The sequence below is a fragment of the Falco peregrinus genome, chromosome 1, assembly GCF_023634155.1.
Source record: "Falco peregrinus isolate bFalPer1 chromosome 1, bFalPer1.pri, whole genome shotgun sequence".
Lineage (NCBI taxonomy): Eukaryota > Metazoa > Chordata > Aves > Falconiformes > Falconidae > Falco > Falco peregrinus.
This window is the reverse complement of record NC_073721.1, coordinates 29,879,151-29,895,021: the sequence shown is the minus strand read 5'-3', so window position 1 is coordinate 29,895,021 and position 15,871 is coordinate 29,879,151. Positions and strand designations below refer to the sequence as shown.

Here is a 15,871-nt window from a genome sequence, read left to right as displayed (position 1 = left end):
TCATACGCTACTAGACCTGGCAACACAGAGCTTCCCCCTTCGTTCAGATCAGGGCTGCAAATCACCCCCTGGAAAACTATTCTTTTCACAGCTTGTTTGAAGAGGAAGTTTGAGTTATGGGTGAACAGAAATTATAGTCTGTTCTGACTGCTGAGGGTGGCCTCATGGCTGTGAATGTCTGATGGCCCGTATACCTAAACATACTTCTCCAACAAGTGATCTGCTGGCTCGCTGTGCATCGGCCATGCGTGTGGCAAAGGAGCCACCAGAGTGGCCAATGCGGAAGAGCCTAACACAGGTGGTGGTGGCAGCAGTTTTTAGGAGGGATGGAAGCTGGAATGTGTGGCTAAAAAGGTTTCTTCTGCCAGGGGAGCAGATGTCTCCACAGAATCCATTGGGTGAGGGATCTACTGGGGGAAGGAACAACCGTTCTCCTTTTCTACAGGTAAATCTGAGGTGTTAACTATCTCTGTGGCTCCTGAAATTGAAAGCAAACAAAAACTGTTCAGGAATCTGATGTGGTTTTTTTTACAGTACGATTTCAGCTACCATTTGAAGACTTCAGAAATAGCTTCTAGTGTTAAAGTATGGTAATTACGTGGTGATGGGTGGTTTTCTAGAAGAAAGTCTGAAAGTACTAATGTATTCAAATGAAAATTGGACAATCCTAAAGTCCAGCTATGCTTTCAAAACCTAAAGGCAATTTCTTCACATACCAGAAATAGTGCTTTGATTTTGCCACCTCTGTTTCTTTGACAAAAGCATATTTGCCCTTTCAGATTCAGGACATTTAACTGTATTTAGAACATCTACATTAAAATATTTTAATAAAGATCACATGGGTGTGACTAAGGTTCAGATGTTGGTGGGCTGTGGCCAAATCATAGTTCTTCATCATGATGTAGCTGCGCTGCGGGCAACTCGTTTCCCTGTGGATACTTACAGCCTTGCCTCTTTGGGATACTTCCTGCTTTTGCTTGAAAATAAAAGTATGAGTCATTCCGGAAGGCACTTAAGGAACAGATGAAATAAATAGCAAAGAATGACTTGCACAATACTCCAACTATACTTCCAGGTCTACTTGTAAAACTATCATTTGCACTTTTTCAAAGTTTCTGGTTAGTTGTGGGTGCTCAGACTGCATGATGGGAAGGATTAACAGAAATGAAAGTCAATAGCACGGGATTGGGCAGGAGGCAAATGATTTTCCAACTTCTCTGAAGTGTCTTCTAACTTTCGCTTAATTTGTAGCAAGGGAATTGTAAGCAGTGAAGTACTCCCAAATTGTTAGGGAAAGTAAGTTTCCCTCTTGGTAATAATTAATATCTATGGTGATAAGAGTTACTCTAAAATAAGTTTAAAAACTAGTTTATTATAATTACTTACTGAAAGCTATACTTCTGTGCCTAATGACTGCTGTTGCCTATTTATTTGAAATTAGGGCCTGCTGTAGGGCATGTATTATTTTAAACAGAATGTGTGTATACACAGCTCTCCTGCTTGGGCGAAAAAACCCCAGCTAAACAAACAAGCTGATACCATTACAGCTGTTGCACCTTTTCTTTACTTGCCCTGCCGTGCTCAGTGCTGCAGTTCCATACCTTCTGCAGTGACTGTGTTTCAGACACTTGCCATAAGCAGGTTATTATAAGCCAAGTCATTACTTAGTTGCCATAAGCAGGTTATTATAAGCCAAGTCATTACTTAGTTGCCATAAGCAGGTTATTATAAGCCAAGTCATTACTTAGTTGCCATAAGCAGGTTATTATAAGCCAAGTCATTACTTGTATCCTTGCTGTCTGCTCCTTATGATAAACAGCTTCACCTTGCCATCACCAACGCTGGACCTGGACTTTCTCTTGAAGCTGCTTGGTGTCTGCATTTTCTGCAAACTTACTAATGCATTCTGTACCTGACAGCCTTGTATTTTGTAACTGTTTATGTCTGCAGATAATGTAACTGTAAAAATGCCTCGAGGTCTACTGCAGTTTTGCAGGATTAAAGTATTAACCTGAAAGGTAAAGCAAATGTTTATATTTCTTTCATTTCATCTGCCTCTTCAATGTGACATAAAATATTTCTGGAAATCCTGGCTAACACTGGGTATGAAACTTTGCTTTAATGATTTATTAGGCAGCAATTCAAATACACTATTGTCTTTTCAAGAAAATCTATATGACAGCAAGTCCAACTGCTCTTCATTTGCTGCTCAAGGATGTTACAGGAAGCATAAATGTGGATTGATTTACTGTTGTGTATGGTGGGTCTTGAAGTGTGTTGTCAAACAGTGGGATGCCTTCCTGGTAGGTTTCTTACAAACTCGATAGTTATAGATGGTCCTGGAGGCAGAGAGCTTGGAGATGAAGACAGAATGTGTGTAGGATGGGTTAAAGCACGAAGGAGGCAAAGGTACGTGATGTGGTAGCAGCCAATGTTTTGGTGTTTTTTGAGGTTGGGTTTAAGACATAAATTACGTGGATGAAGGCTTTTAAAAAACAGACTGAGGGATGGGGCAGGCTGAAAGGGTGTGGATGGAGTAGAGTATGTGGCATGCTGGGACACTTCAGATGCTCAAAAATCAGTTTCTTATTTTGACTTGTGCTTTCAGTTTTGCATTACTGTTACTTCTGTTCTGCGGACTTTCCCTGAACCAGCTTACTGGTAGGGTACTGAAAGAGACCATCACATGGGTCACTCCCTTTGATTAGACTGAACCATCTCCTGCTGTTTCTGGATTGAAGAAAAACATTAGGAAAAGAATGGCCTTGGTTATTCCACTCTTGGGCAAAGTGCGGAACAAAACCTCAAACAAAATCCCCACCAAAACCCAGCCAAACAGATTTCAGCACAAACTGTCCCGATAACCCAACAGTGCCCTGGAGGTTATCTTATTTTTGCAGACTGAGGGCAAGAACTAGCTTCAGCTGCCCTGTGCCTGCCTTTAACTGTTACAGCAACAACTGTGGAGATGATTTGGTACTGCTGGAGGCTAATTATGTAAATTTTCACAAACATTACAGATACTGAGGTTCTCTTAAGCTTGCAAATCTGGTTCTTCAGGTTGTCTAGTCCAGGTTTTTAAATATATAAATATTTAAAGTGTGGAGCACATAGGGCAGTCACACAAAGGATGCATTTTTAAGGGTGAGGTGGGGTGTAGAGTAAGGTATAGAGCAAAGCTCATACAGCAGGCTGTGGCTGGGAGGGCACAGACCTGCATGCCGTTTTGGTGGCAACGTGGGTGAATTCATAAAAAGTTACTCCCTTCCCAGCTTTTTAGCTTCCCCAACAGCCACAACTCTGTCAAGCACCCACGGGGGTGGATGTGCAGCCCGGACCTTCTCACAGACGCAGCACAATGCCCGTGGGCTGCAGCTCCGCGGCTGCCCCCGGCCCTTCCCTCGCAGGACCTGCCGCCCCGCGGGGAGGCTGCCAGCCGCGCGCGCTGGGCACCCCGCGGCTGCCAGGGGCCGGAACTGGGCGGCGCCTCGCGCTCGAGCCGGGGTGGGGCCCGCTCCGCGCGCGCCATTCAGCCAGCGGGAATGGGGTGGGTGGCGCGGGAGCGAGGCGCCAAACAGCCCTTCCTCCTCCGGCGCGGGAGGACGCCCCGGCAGCCTCTTCGCTCCGCAGCCAATCGCAACCGCGCTCCGTCTCCCCGTCCCGCCCCTGGCCGCAGTGAACCAACGGGAAGCGCTACTCCTTCAGGCGCTCAGCCAATCAGTGACCGAGCAGAATAAAATCTATCTCCACCGCCTCCTGCCCACTGCCCCTGGGACGGGGGTCGCTCCGGCCAGCGGCCTGTCCTATGGTGCCGGCAGCGGTCGGTCTCTCCGTTCTCCGCCGCCGCCCAGGGTCAACCGAGCAACTCACGTCATGACCCGGCCGCTCGGCGTGGGCGTGCCGTTGCCGAGCCCGCCCGTCACTAGGTCCCGACGCCATTTTACGCCGGCGGCCGCAGCTACAGAAGCAGCCCGGGGCTTCAGGTACCGGCGGGGAGCGGCTGAGGGGCGGACGTGGGCGGGGGAGGTGGCTGCGGCCGCTGCCAGGTCCCGTCGCTGGCCGGCGGGGCGCCCCTCGCCTCCCGGCATGCACTGTGTCTCCCGGGGCAGAGGGGCGCTCCCGCCGTGGCTTGCCCCGCGCCGCGCCCGGGTCGGGGGGCCGCTCTGCGGGTGGCCGGTGGCTGCGGGGGCCTCACGGTGCTGTTCCCAGCTCTGGCCTCTCGGCCCTGGGCACGGCGGGCAGATGGGGGTGTGAGAGCATCAGGGAGCACGGCGGGGTGCCAGCTGCACCTGCACTGGCGCCCCTGGGGGTCCCAGCCCTGAGGCGCTGGCCGTTGCTTTCCTACGCTGATGGTAGTTGGCTGGCTCAGGCGAAAGGGGCGCGATAGCCAGGCAATCTGATGGCATATAAAGAACTGAAGAAAGTGTCTAGCTAAGTACTGACTGGCACCCTCAGCAGAACATTCAGATTCATGAGTTTTCCCATGTGTACCCACATGTCCTCCCATCTTATGTCTCGCTGATTGTTAGCAAGTCTACCTGTAGAGTTAGGCGGGCTTCAGCAGCTCAGCTCTAAAGAGAGAACTTCAGTTGTCACTGGTTCAGCTTTCAGGCCTGTTCCAGCTGTGAACTGTGCTCCTAACGGTGCTGGAGAGCAAAGCCTCCAATGAGGCAGTGGCAGTAGGTGACAGAGTTTAGATATGGTGAACCTGTCTAGTAACTAGAAATCTGAATTCTGCCAGAGACTCAATGAGGTTTTGTAGGGGCTGCTGAGTTAAGTAAGTTTTGTTTCTTGCAGTATGAAGCAAGTCGTAATTTTCTTATGCCATTATCAGCACCTTACTTTGTTCGTTTCAGGGGATCTTCTTTTTTGATAGCACTGATATTTGAAAGAAAGGAAGAAGGTGGAATTTCAGTTCCTCTTCTGTGTTGCTTCTTGCCCAAAGTGAAACTATTTTGTGTTTTGGTTTTGCTGCAGACATCTAAAAGACCTAGTGAGGTTTTAGGTGTGACTTTCTGTTCTGGGTTTGGTTGTTTGTTTTGAATTTTTACAGTGCTTTTCAAGATGCTTCATTTTGTCAAAGATGCAGTAACGTTTTGTAGTTTACTCCTAGGTTGCGTGGCTTTGCTTTCTTTGAGCTATTACAAGTGTTTCCATCATAGATTTTTAAAAGTATAGTTTTTATCCAGTCAGAGATAACAACTGGTATGACTAAACACTAGTCACTTTTAAAAAGTACTCAGGGGTTTCTCTTTCTCAAACAAGTAAAGAATTTCCTCCCTTCTTCCGTTGCAGGTTGTGCCCTTAATTTTGAAAGAACTGGAAGATCTGTTAGGTGCATCTCCTGGATGTGTAGCTATTTTTCTTTTGTCAAGTGAGATTATGTATTTCTGGGTTTAGCCTTTTTTGATTTTTGAGCGGTCTTCCTGGTGTCTGAGTTAAGATGAGATTTCACAAAAAATGGTGGAATAATTTTTAGTGGTGATAAATATGTTTTGCTGAATGTATATTTTGTCAACAAAGATACATTTTGTGTAAAAAGAGTGAAAACCAGTAATTATTGTTGCTTCATCAGTTCTTCATTCTTTTAGGGATGATTATTTGACCTCTTACTAAAACAATAGTGGAAATTCTCCTTTGATTCATTTGTGAACAGTTGTGATCCTGTTCACATAGGACAATCACATGGGAGTTTTGTACTTTAATATGTATGATAAGCAGGTTGAAAGGCCCACTACTTTCTCATGTTCCTCCTTGTACTGTATGGTATGCTTTCTTTCCCCCCCCCCCCCCCTTGTTTTTGTTTGAAAATTCTAGTACACTTACTTGTCCGAGATACGATACAGCACTTGAGAAATTATTCTTTTGTTTTAGTTGGACAGTTCCTATCCCTTGCACTTCCAAAAAGCAGAATTACAACTGTGAAGTAGAAAATGTTAATGGCTAAGCACTTCAAAATAAATAGTGTAAGACAAATCACTCTCCATTGAAGTTAAACTTTTATTCCAGGGAGGAAAAAAAAAAGGGCTTTTTTTTTTCTTTTTTAGCAGCAGTGCCTCCGTTCTTTCAGTTATGTGCAAGGCTTTGTGTAATTATGGAACAAACAATAATTTCATTACAAAGCTCTCGCATTTAGAATAAAACAGCAACAAGATAAAACAATGAGATAGTGGGTGTGGGAGGGAGATAAGCAGCCATTTGAAATCTGTGGAAAGGCTGTGGAAAGAAAGAAGAACATGAGCAGAAGACTTTGGTTTTGGTTTGCCTTCAAGATTCAAGTGCAGATGGGAATCTGAGAGGTAGCTGAAGATGAGATTTGGACTGCCAACAGTGGTTGGTTTGCAGATGGGACTTCAACCTGGAAGGAAGAAGTACAGTTGCTTAGTGAGGAAAATAGAAGGGTTTTGAAAAGATAGGCGGTGCAGAAAGCTGTGGGTATGGGATGATTTTGCAGCTGGGAGAGCAGTCACAAGCAAGCATGAAGGAATGCAAGGCAGAGAGCGCCTTGCTGTGAGAAGGTGAGGTCAGGGTGTCAAGAGTGAGAGGTAGTCTAGGGCAGAAAGACTAAACCATCAACAGATAAACTTACAATTTAGCCTTTTGATTCTTCTGTTGAACTGAAATTTGGGGACCCTGTTGCTTCTGCGTGTGGGAAGAATGGATGTATTTTGGCCTATGTCAAACTAAGCTGGGACAGGTTGGAGGCAAGTAGTCCTTGACAAGTAATTTTTCTGCCCTGTTTGTTAGCCCGAAAGACAGTTTTACGCAGTTGGCTTTTCACTGAGTTACAGTATTCTCATACATTATTACTTGTCGGTAACCGGATTAAAGAAATGTCACTGCATTATAAACAGCTTTTTATATGTGTAGATGCTAAAAATGCAGAAGCCATGTCAGAAAATGTGAAAGTGAAAGTAACAAGCTAATGGAAACATTCAAAATTAAATCCAAGTTTAGTTTGAGCAAGTGAACAGTGGGTTCTTCTGGTCTGAACTTCAGAAATAGTTATTGAGTCTGTGAAAGTACAGTCTTGTATGGATGCTTGAATATGTTGGCTTAGAAACTGGGATAAGTAAGTTTTGCCTTTGTAATCGCCGTTACGCAGACAGTAATGATACAGCTTTGCACTGGAAGGCACAGAAAGATTACAGAAGACAGAAGAAGGTTGTAAACAAATCTGTATTACTGCTTTCTCACTCCAATATCTTGTTGGAACTTGAAGAGGCACTTCCAAAACAGGCATAAATACAGCCTCGAAGCCACATACTTGCCATGTGGGAGAAGGTGAAGATAACAAGTTCATAGTTCTTGGTGTATTTTAATGTCCAAGTTGTATATTACTCGGACAATCTGCCCATTTTTAGAAGTGGCATTTTCTCAGAGAAATGCCTTGGTATTTTTATGTCCCAATTATTATTGCCAGAGAAGATACCTCTTATTTAAAGCTGTTAATTAGCTTTGTATGTGTTAAAATAAGATGGTTGTAGACTGCTGTTTCTGTTGGAAGCCAGAAGATGCCCATAGTGTGTGCACGGAGGGAAGCCACTGATGTCTGTTTTGTTAAGGGGCAGTGCTGGTACAAGTTCCTACTGAGAAGTCTGGTAATAGTGCAGATCAGGATTTGCATCTGTCCTAGTTTTGGCTGGGATAGAGTTAATTTTTTTCTTAGTAGCTGATGCAGTGCTGTATTTTGGATTTAGTAGGGGAATAATGTTGATAACACACTGATGTTTTTAGTTGTTGCTAAGTAATGTTTATACTAAGTTAAGGACTTTTCAATCTCTCAGCTCCTGCCAGTGAAAAAACTGGAGTGGCATAAGAAACTGGGAGGGGACGTAGCCAGGACAGCTGACCCAAACTAACCAAAGAGATATTCCATATCATAGGACATCATGCTGAGTATATAAACTGGGGAGAGTTGGCCAGGGCCTGCCGATCGCTGCTCAGGGACTGCCCTGGCATTGGTCAGCGGGTGGTAAGCAATTGTATTATGTACTGGTTTGGTTTTTTTTTTCCTTCCCTTTGGATTTTATTCTCTCCTCTTCCCTCTCCTTTGCATTATTATTATTGTTGTTGTTATTATTAAATTATTACATTGTTCTTATCTGAGCCCTCAAGTTTTACCCCCACCCCCGATTTGCATCCCCATCCCACTGGAGGGGAGCAGGGGAGTGAGTGAGTGGGTGTGTGGTATATAGTTGCTGGCTGGGATTAAACCATGACACCATCCCATCCTGGCACCAAATGTGTGAAAAAAAGCAGCAGAAGTACACAAAGAGTTCTGGAGAACAACAAGAAAGTTACAGGATTAGTTGAACCTTACAACTTGCAGGTGGAACTTTGTGGTTAGACCTGACTGCAATTAATAATCCATTGAAGAGAGTTTGGTCACTGTGGTATTGATAATGATAAGGCTAGCTGCTTACCACTGTAACACTTTGGGGGGAAAAAAATTTACAGTAGGAGTTACCAGCTCCAAGTGTTGATAGTGGAGATGGGGAGGTTATTGACAGTATCACGTAAGGTACTGTTAAGGTCTCATCTAGGATACTGAATACAGGTGAGGTCAGTCCCATTTAAAAAAGCATAGTTTAAGCTAGAAGGATGGTTAAGACTTTACTAGGATGATAAGGGAAACAGTTTGAGTGAAGAAACTTGACAGGTTGGTTGGCTTCACTAGCCAAGCAGAGTGAAAGCTGGAAGGCAATGAGGATGATAGTGCTTTCTTTGATCTATCGGTGAGCGATCAGAAATAAGAGCTGCTGACGTTAAAACAAAATATGTAGAAATAAATTACAGCATTTTATGAATATTTACTGTATGGGCATTTAGGTATTGTTCATTTGAAAAGATAAAGTTATGTTTTCCCTTCAGAAAGCAGACCACTGCAGAGTTCTTCAAACCAGTTTTAAACCAAGGTAAATATTTTAAATGAAGATATTTAAATTAATTTTAATTATATAAGTGTGCAGAAGTATAGTCCAATCTCTTTCCAAATTGGAGCAGCAGCATAATGAGTATAGCTTACTAAATATGTCAAAATGCACACATTTAATTTTTTTTATAAGAATCTAACTGAAATAACTTTATATTAAAATTAATTTATTTAAATAGTGATGTAATTAATATTTAAAATTACTGTCTCATGCTTAAGCTATATTTTTATAACCACTGAAGCTGTAGCATAGATTGTACAATTCTTTTATATGAAATAAATGCCATGGCACTAGCAAAACTAAATGATTAAGTAAATTAATTTTGGAGTGTGTGTGTGAGAGAGAGAAGATATCAAGTAATACAGTCTATTAAGGGTGTGTCCATGTGTCCAGTATTGTGGTTGTGAATAATTGGTCTTTATTTTTCTCTCTTAGACCTTGGCCATAAAGACAGTATTGTGCTGTGTTCACCAGACAGAGGAAATGTAAAAGATGCAGGAATTGGACTGTCAGTTTTATGCACTGAACGTTTTGAAAAGAAAATATCTTCTTCAAAGAAGGTCAGAAGAAAAAAGATGCCAGACCAAACACCAAACACAGGTTCTGTGATAGATGCCTTTCGGAGAGTAAAGGAGGAAAAGGACAGCGTAAACATTTTAGAGAATGACAGAGCATGCAAAGCACTGGATTCATTATACCCAAAAGTTGTGATTCAAAGACTCCTTATTACTGCAGGGTCTCACAACTGTTTCTTAGCCAAAAAGGATAAAACTATCAAGTCTGAAGAAGGAAGAAATAAGAAGTGTCTGGGTGTAACAAGAGTACCATTGTCTTGTGGAAATAGTTGGGAACAGAAAACTGACTGTATGGATCTAGAAGACAGTAGTTCAGACTCTGACAAATGGGTTTCAGAAGCTGATACTCTAAAAGCCTGTGCTAGAAATAATGGCACCGTGAACAACGTATCTCCCTGCCAAAACCCAGGTCTTCCCATGAAATTGTCCTGCACTCCAACTGACTCTGAATGTAGGTTGTCACTGGAAACTCTCCACAGAGAAAGGAAGCGGAAGAAACATATAATGAAACAATCTAAGCCACACCCTGTAAAGCCATTCTCAGGAACAAGTGTATCACATCAGGTGTGTTTAAAAGGGTCATTAAAGGTGGAAATCAATGACCTGTTGCACATGTGTTTTGGTTTTTTTTCTGTTTCAATGTAGGATGAAATTCTTGGTGCTGGCTTTTTCAGGTGTAACAAAAATGTATCCTCTTTTGCTATTCCTTTGTAAATTTTAGATCATGCTTGGGTAATCTGGTTCTTAACTATTTTACAATAAATGAGAAATCCTGGTTTAAAAGCAGGGGAGATATTCTGAGATAGATGCAAGCGTGGAAATGCGATGGAGCTTTAAATTGTGTAGAAAAGAATATTTTTATCTTAAATGTCTTATGACCTTGTGTTTTCTTACAATGTGGTGTAGGGAACAACCTGGCAAATTTCTGCTGGTTAGAAGTTGCAGTTAGTAGAAGTTCAGATTTACGCATTTAAGCCACAGTATTTAGATAGAGGTGGGAGTGGTCCTAGTAAGTATGTAGTATTTCATTACAGGTTGAATTACATTCACTTTTGTACAACCAAGAAAACCATTTAAAAGGTTGCTGGTTACTTGCAACGATGATCATTATGTTTGCCTCCATAATGTGCAATGAATGGAACAAAAAAGATTGTTTAGCTTGTGTTTCCTTTTCTCCTTAGCACCTGTTCCTCTATTTGCTTGTCTGTATCTTCTGTCATTTTGTTACTTTAAATTCCTAATGACTTGTTTGAGGAAAGTCAGCTGGACTATGTTGCCATATAGCCCAGGGGCACAAGTGGCTAATGGCCCTAAAAGTGGAGAGATTTACAACAGGAAGCTAATCTGAAGAAAAGATGTAAAATTCAGATTGCGGAGAGTCTTTTTGTTGAGATCTTTGCAGCTGTGTGTTAAGTTTGTCTTGAAATTTAAGTATATTACCATATTTCTGTGTGTGTATGTAACTAGGTCTGGATTCAGCACTTTGCTCAAGATATCAACAACCTGGTTTTAAAAAGTATGTGATTAACTTTTTTATTTTCTCCGTCTTTATTTTTAGGGAAATGAACGTCCTTTAAGAAAAGTACCACATTCTTGTCCAAGGGAGACTGCCTCAGGTAGAAGCAGTACTTATAATATGGAATTAATTAAACAATCAGTTTCATCACTTATTGTCTCTTTTCAGTGGCTTTTTTTCTTAAAGTTATGTTTTCCTGTTTTCTCTCAAAAAAATATTACTGCTGTATAGTGAAGGTTATTTCTAATATATGGCAAGCTTGAAGAGGTTTAAAAGTAATTTGGGATTTTAATGAAAATTGTTACAGATTGTAACTTAATTAGATGTCATTATGTTTCTTTGTCTTAAGTTCTTAATCCCTGATTATTTTTATGGTTTCCCTTGCATTTTGGAACATCCACATTCACTGTGGTGGTTAAGAAATTTTGCCTTTCAGCTTAATCCAAAAAGAACTTTCTTGTTGAACTGAATGCTAAAGTTTAGCTGCCATTCTTTGGGTTTTTGTCCTTTTTAACCACATAATTTTGTTCTGCAGTAGGTAGAACTGAATATAACACGACTAGAAGCTTGAGCTAGGTCAGTGGGATGATTAAAAAAAAAAAAAAAAAAAAGAGGGATGACCCAAACCAAGGAGAGTATTCCCATGTTGTGGGTCCCTGGCTGTGTAAACCTGTCAGACTCTCTGCCACTGTGCTTCACTTTCCGCTTGTGCTAGCAGTGGGACTTGGCCAGTGCTTTTTGGAGCTGATCTGGCTGAAAATTGAGTTGGGAAGTTCTCAGCAACATCAGCTCCATGAAGTAGTTTGCCATGAAGTGTCCAGGTGCTGATGCCAGCTGAAGGCAGGAAGCAGAAAAACATGGTGAGGAGGGCAGACTGGTACCGTAGAACCATAGACTGAAAATGGATTTCTTTCTATTCCAGATGTTTTTTTTTATGACCACTCTTAAAATTACTGCAGTATTTTCAAAATACTTTTCATGCTTTCATTATTTATAACCATAATTGGTAATTACAGAAATTTTCTTCCAGTCCCATACCTCAACTGGGCTATTGTCTGTTTCCAAAGACTGGTTAATTCTAGTGTATAGGAAAAGTGTTTTATGGTGGCTACTGAGCTGCTTTAAAGCAAAGGATTTAATTTCTAAGTTAGTTACAACGATAACAGCGCAGTATCAGCTAAATCTTAGTTGTGGTTCACTTTGTTCAAGCAGAATGGAAGTATTGTAGTTTCTGATAAAAATTTCTGTCATAGTTGACTTAAATATAAAAGTTAGGGTTTCTTTAAACATGACAACAGTGGTGTGCTTTTTTCTTAAACACTTCATAGATGACACCTCTCAGCCAAAGCAGGTTTCAAAACATCAGGGGTCTTCAAATGCACTGAGAACATCATCTGAGATGGCCGCTGGTAGGCAGAAGAGGCAATCTATTCCTTCACACTGCCTTAGATCTAAGATGTGTTTTGGGCAATCCAAACAAATAGACTTTCCTGGGAAAAAAAGACATGCTACCATAAGTATGGATACACACAGCTCAAATCAATCTAAAGTATCAGGTTTGAATGACCCTACTTTTAGTAGATCATCTGCAAAATGCAAAAATAAGAAGTCTGACTTTGTAAAAAGTATTTTAAAGTCTACTTGTGGTGATGTTCTGCAAATAAAGGAGGCTGCTGCTCTACCTAGACGTGACTCTACTTTTCCAGAGGAATACCTCAATTCAAGTGATGAAAATGAGAAAAATAATTGCTCCGCTGTAGGCTTGTCATCTTCATATTCTGTACGCACTCCTGGTAAAAATAACGAGACTTCTGTTGTGGATACCAAAGAGAATCAATTGCAGGTGGCTAACTCATACTGTTTCTTGGAAAAGTCCCTTCCTTTTTCTCAGGAAATAAGTACTGTGTTGCCTTCTCTCCACCACTTAACACAAACAAAAGGTGTGAAATCTCATCTCCAGAATGCTAGCTTCTCTCAGGTATTGGATGCTAAGAAAGAGCAAGATGGGAAAATACCAGAAAGACATGCATGTAATAAAGCTTACAATATTCAGTCCAGAAAAAGTTTTTTGAAAACAAAATACACGACTTCAGAAGATGCTTCTGATTCTTGTTTAGTGGAAGGCTCTAGGAAGCTTGTACTCTCAGAAGAGACTGGTGAAAGTGTTCCGCATTTGTTGCCTTTTAAAGAAGGGTGTATGGACAGCGGCCATATGTCCTCACGACTGTCAGGAGAGGTAAAGGCTCGAAGCACCTGTACAAACAAGTCCAAGCTGAATGCAAGATCAATAATCAGCTTTGATAGTGAAGATGACAGTTTGGAATGCAGTCTAGCTGATGTAGATGATGATGAAGAAGTAGCATTCGTGTCACTGCAACAAATTCTCTCTTCAAGTCCCAAGCCACAGACAGGAACGGAAGAATTTTGTGTTGACAGCTCTTCTCAGGACACCGTGAATCCATTACTGAATCTTCATGTAAGTGGCTAAAAAAACCCAAAAAAAGTATTGCATCAGCTTTGTTATGTTGTATTTTTTATATGATTTAAAAAATTATTTATAATGCATGAAAACTGAAGAGTTACTTGCATGCAAAACTGGATACTCATCTGAAGAGTCCTATGCTGTACAGTGCAAGGTAGTCAGAGAAAGGGTGTGCTGCTTACTGTGCTTGTCCTTGGAGTGTTTGAAAGATGGTTTGTGCAGCTGGCTTGCATTAGCCACAGGCTCTTCAGTGGCTTTTAGGAATTCCGGTTTTGCCCTCCTCTGCCCTCCCCTAAAGAAAAAGGCAGGAGGTTACATTTAAAAGATGTGTGGGGTCTAATGTTTTCATTTTCCTGATCAGGTAATATTTTTGAGTTGAGGGTAACTAGAGGAAATTAACCTAGATGTTGAGACATCTGTATGTTAGACCAGTCATATATCCTTGTCACAGTCTGTGATTGTCCGAAATCTGTACAAGTTCTCGATCTGTGATGTTTTCTTTGATGCTGAATTTCATGGAAATTGAAAGTATTTTAGAAAGGATTTCAAAAAACTGAATTGCTTCTGTTCACGAAGGATAGATGAAGTGTTTAAATCCCAGTTTACAGAATATTGTGATGAATTGATGTGTGTTTTTAAGTTAGCCTATTTGTTCAACGAGAGCTTGTCAAATAAGTATAGTAATTTTGAAGTTTTATTGTGATATAGTGTTTATTTAGGAAAGTCCTGCAGTAAGGACTAATGTGGCATTCCTGACAAAGGTTGGAAATGCCTGCATTTGAATAAAAAGATTGTTGTGCTGAGTCTGGCTGGGTTGGGGTTTGGTTTCTTCATAACAGCTGTATGGTGGTGTGTGTTTTGGACAATAGCAGTGTCGATAAGAGAGTAGTCTGCTGGCCATTGGGAGCAGTACTTGCACAGTGTCAAGGCTTTCTCTTCCTGTTCTGCCCCTGCAGCGAGTAGGCCAGAGTGAACAAAAGCTGGGGGAACAGAGCTTGAACAGCTGTAGATAACCAAAGGGGTGTATATTCCATGCAACATAGTGTCATGACCAAGCAGGGGGAGTGAGTCTGGCATGTAGCCATTACTTGGCGTCTGTCTGGGCATCCTTCTACTTGTGGGAGGTTCTGAGTGATTGCCTTTGCATCGCTTTTTTTCTTTTCCCCCTTACTGCCTCTTTCTTAGCTTATTACACTCTCTTTATCTTGACCCATGAGGTTTCTTGCTTTTGCTCTTCTTATTCACTCCCCCCCACCACTGGGTGGGGAATGAACAAGCTGTGTGGTGCTTAGCTGTTGGCTGGGGTCAGCCCACTGCTGTTTTCTACAGCAGAAAACAAATAGGAGAATACCCATATAAATACTCTCATCCTCCTCTCCTCTATTTAAAAATCCCTGAAACGGTTCATTTGTTGACTGAGTTACTGTCTCCGTAGGCAGATGTTGAACAGCCATAATTATTTTATCTGTCCTTATGATTCATTATGCAGACACGTTATAGATCAGACTTCTGTGGTTACATACGTGTTCCACAATCTTAACCAACATGTCTATGTAATTAATGGTTAAAACTGGCAAACAGATGCAGCCTAGATCAAATGTTTGTGGAACATGTGTGTGACCAGAACATTTGGCCTGTCTTGTTTCTGCATAATCAATGGCCAAATAAAACAGTTAAGAACTGAACCAAAATTTCCATGACTGTGTTTTGCATATGCTAGCATTCTTCTCCTGTCTTGTAAGAAAGTACATACGTGTACGTGCACATTGCTATAAAGTCTTGATTCCTCAGTTGTTCAACAGTCATTTTAGAGATATAAAACAGATACAAATTAAGGTAAGAGGTCTTCAGCTTTCCCACAGGATTTCCCAGACAAAGATGTGCTGATTGTTACATTTGAAAGCTACATCTGATTACCAAAAACTAATGCTGTATTAACTGGGTGTTTTATTAGCAGGTGAATACTAAATTCTTAAACTAACTTCTCTTACCTTTGGGTGATAGAAAATGCCCAGTGAGAGGGTATGCTCTTACTGAATTGTGTTCTCTTAAAACAAAGGAGGTCATAGGAGGAAGCTTTGTCACTTGTAAGAGGTTTGCAGTTTAAGAAGGCGTGTCAGAAGGGCACTGCTTGTCTAAAGAACTGAATCATGGCCATAAATGATTTCAAACCTGTGTTGTCTGCTTGTAGCTGAATAAAATGCTGGCTACTGAAAAATAAACTAATTTTCTAGCAGATAAGACTTTCTTTGTGAGTTGTTTGGGTTTTAATTCTATTTATTAGCTTCTTAATTTGGGTTTATATTAGGATTTTTTTTGGAAGCTTTGTTTTGTCTGATGATTTTGGAGGTGATTTAGCAAA

At 41.4% G+C, this 15,871-nt stretch overlaps 1 protein-coding gene across 5 annotated transcripts in view; it reads left to right on the top strand.

Moving 5' to 3' along the window:
* Nucleotides 1–3,718: 3,718 nt before the first annotated feature.
* SLF2 (SMC5-SMC6 complex localization factor 2) overlaps nucleotides 3,719–15,871 on the top strand; it is a 30,433-nt gene continuing 18,280 nt past the window's right edge. For 4 of the 5 annotated variants that reach the window (XM_055800456.1, XM_055800434.1, XM_055800445.1 and 1 more), the window contains exons 1-5: nucleotides 3,719–3,983; nucleotides 8,875–8,918; nucleotides 9,372–10,075; nucleotides 11,070–11,127; nucleotides 12,356–13,503. In XM_055800456.1, the coding sequence (XP_055656431.1) occupies nucleotides 3,874–3,983; nucleotides 8,875–8,918; nucleotides 9,372–10,075; nucleotides 11,070–11,127; nucleotides 12,356–13,503 (2,064 nt within the window). In that variant the 5' untranslated portion in view covers nucleotides 3,719–3,873. The remainder of the gene's footprint in view (nucleotides 3,984–8,874; nucleotides 8,919–9,371; nucleotides 10,076–11,069; nucleotides 11,128–12,355; nucleotides 13,504–15,871) is intronic. The other variant, XM_055800467.1, reaches the window with a different exon arrangement.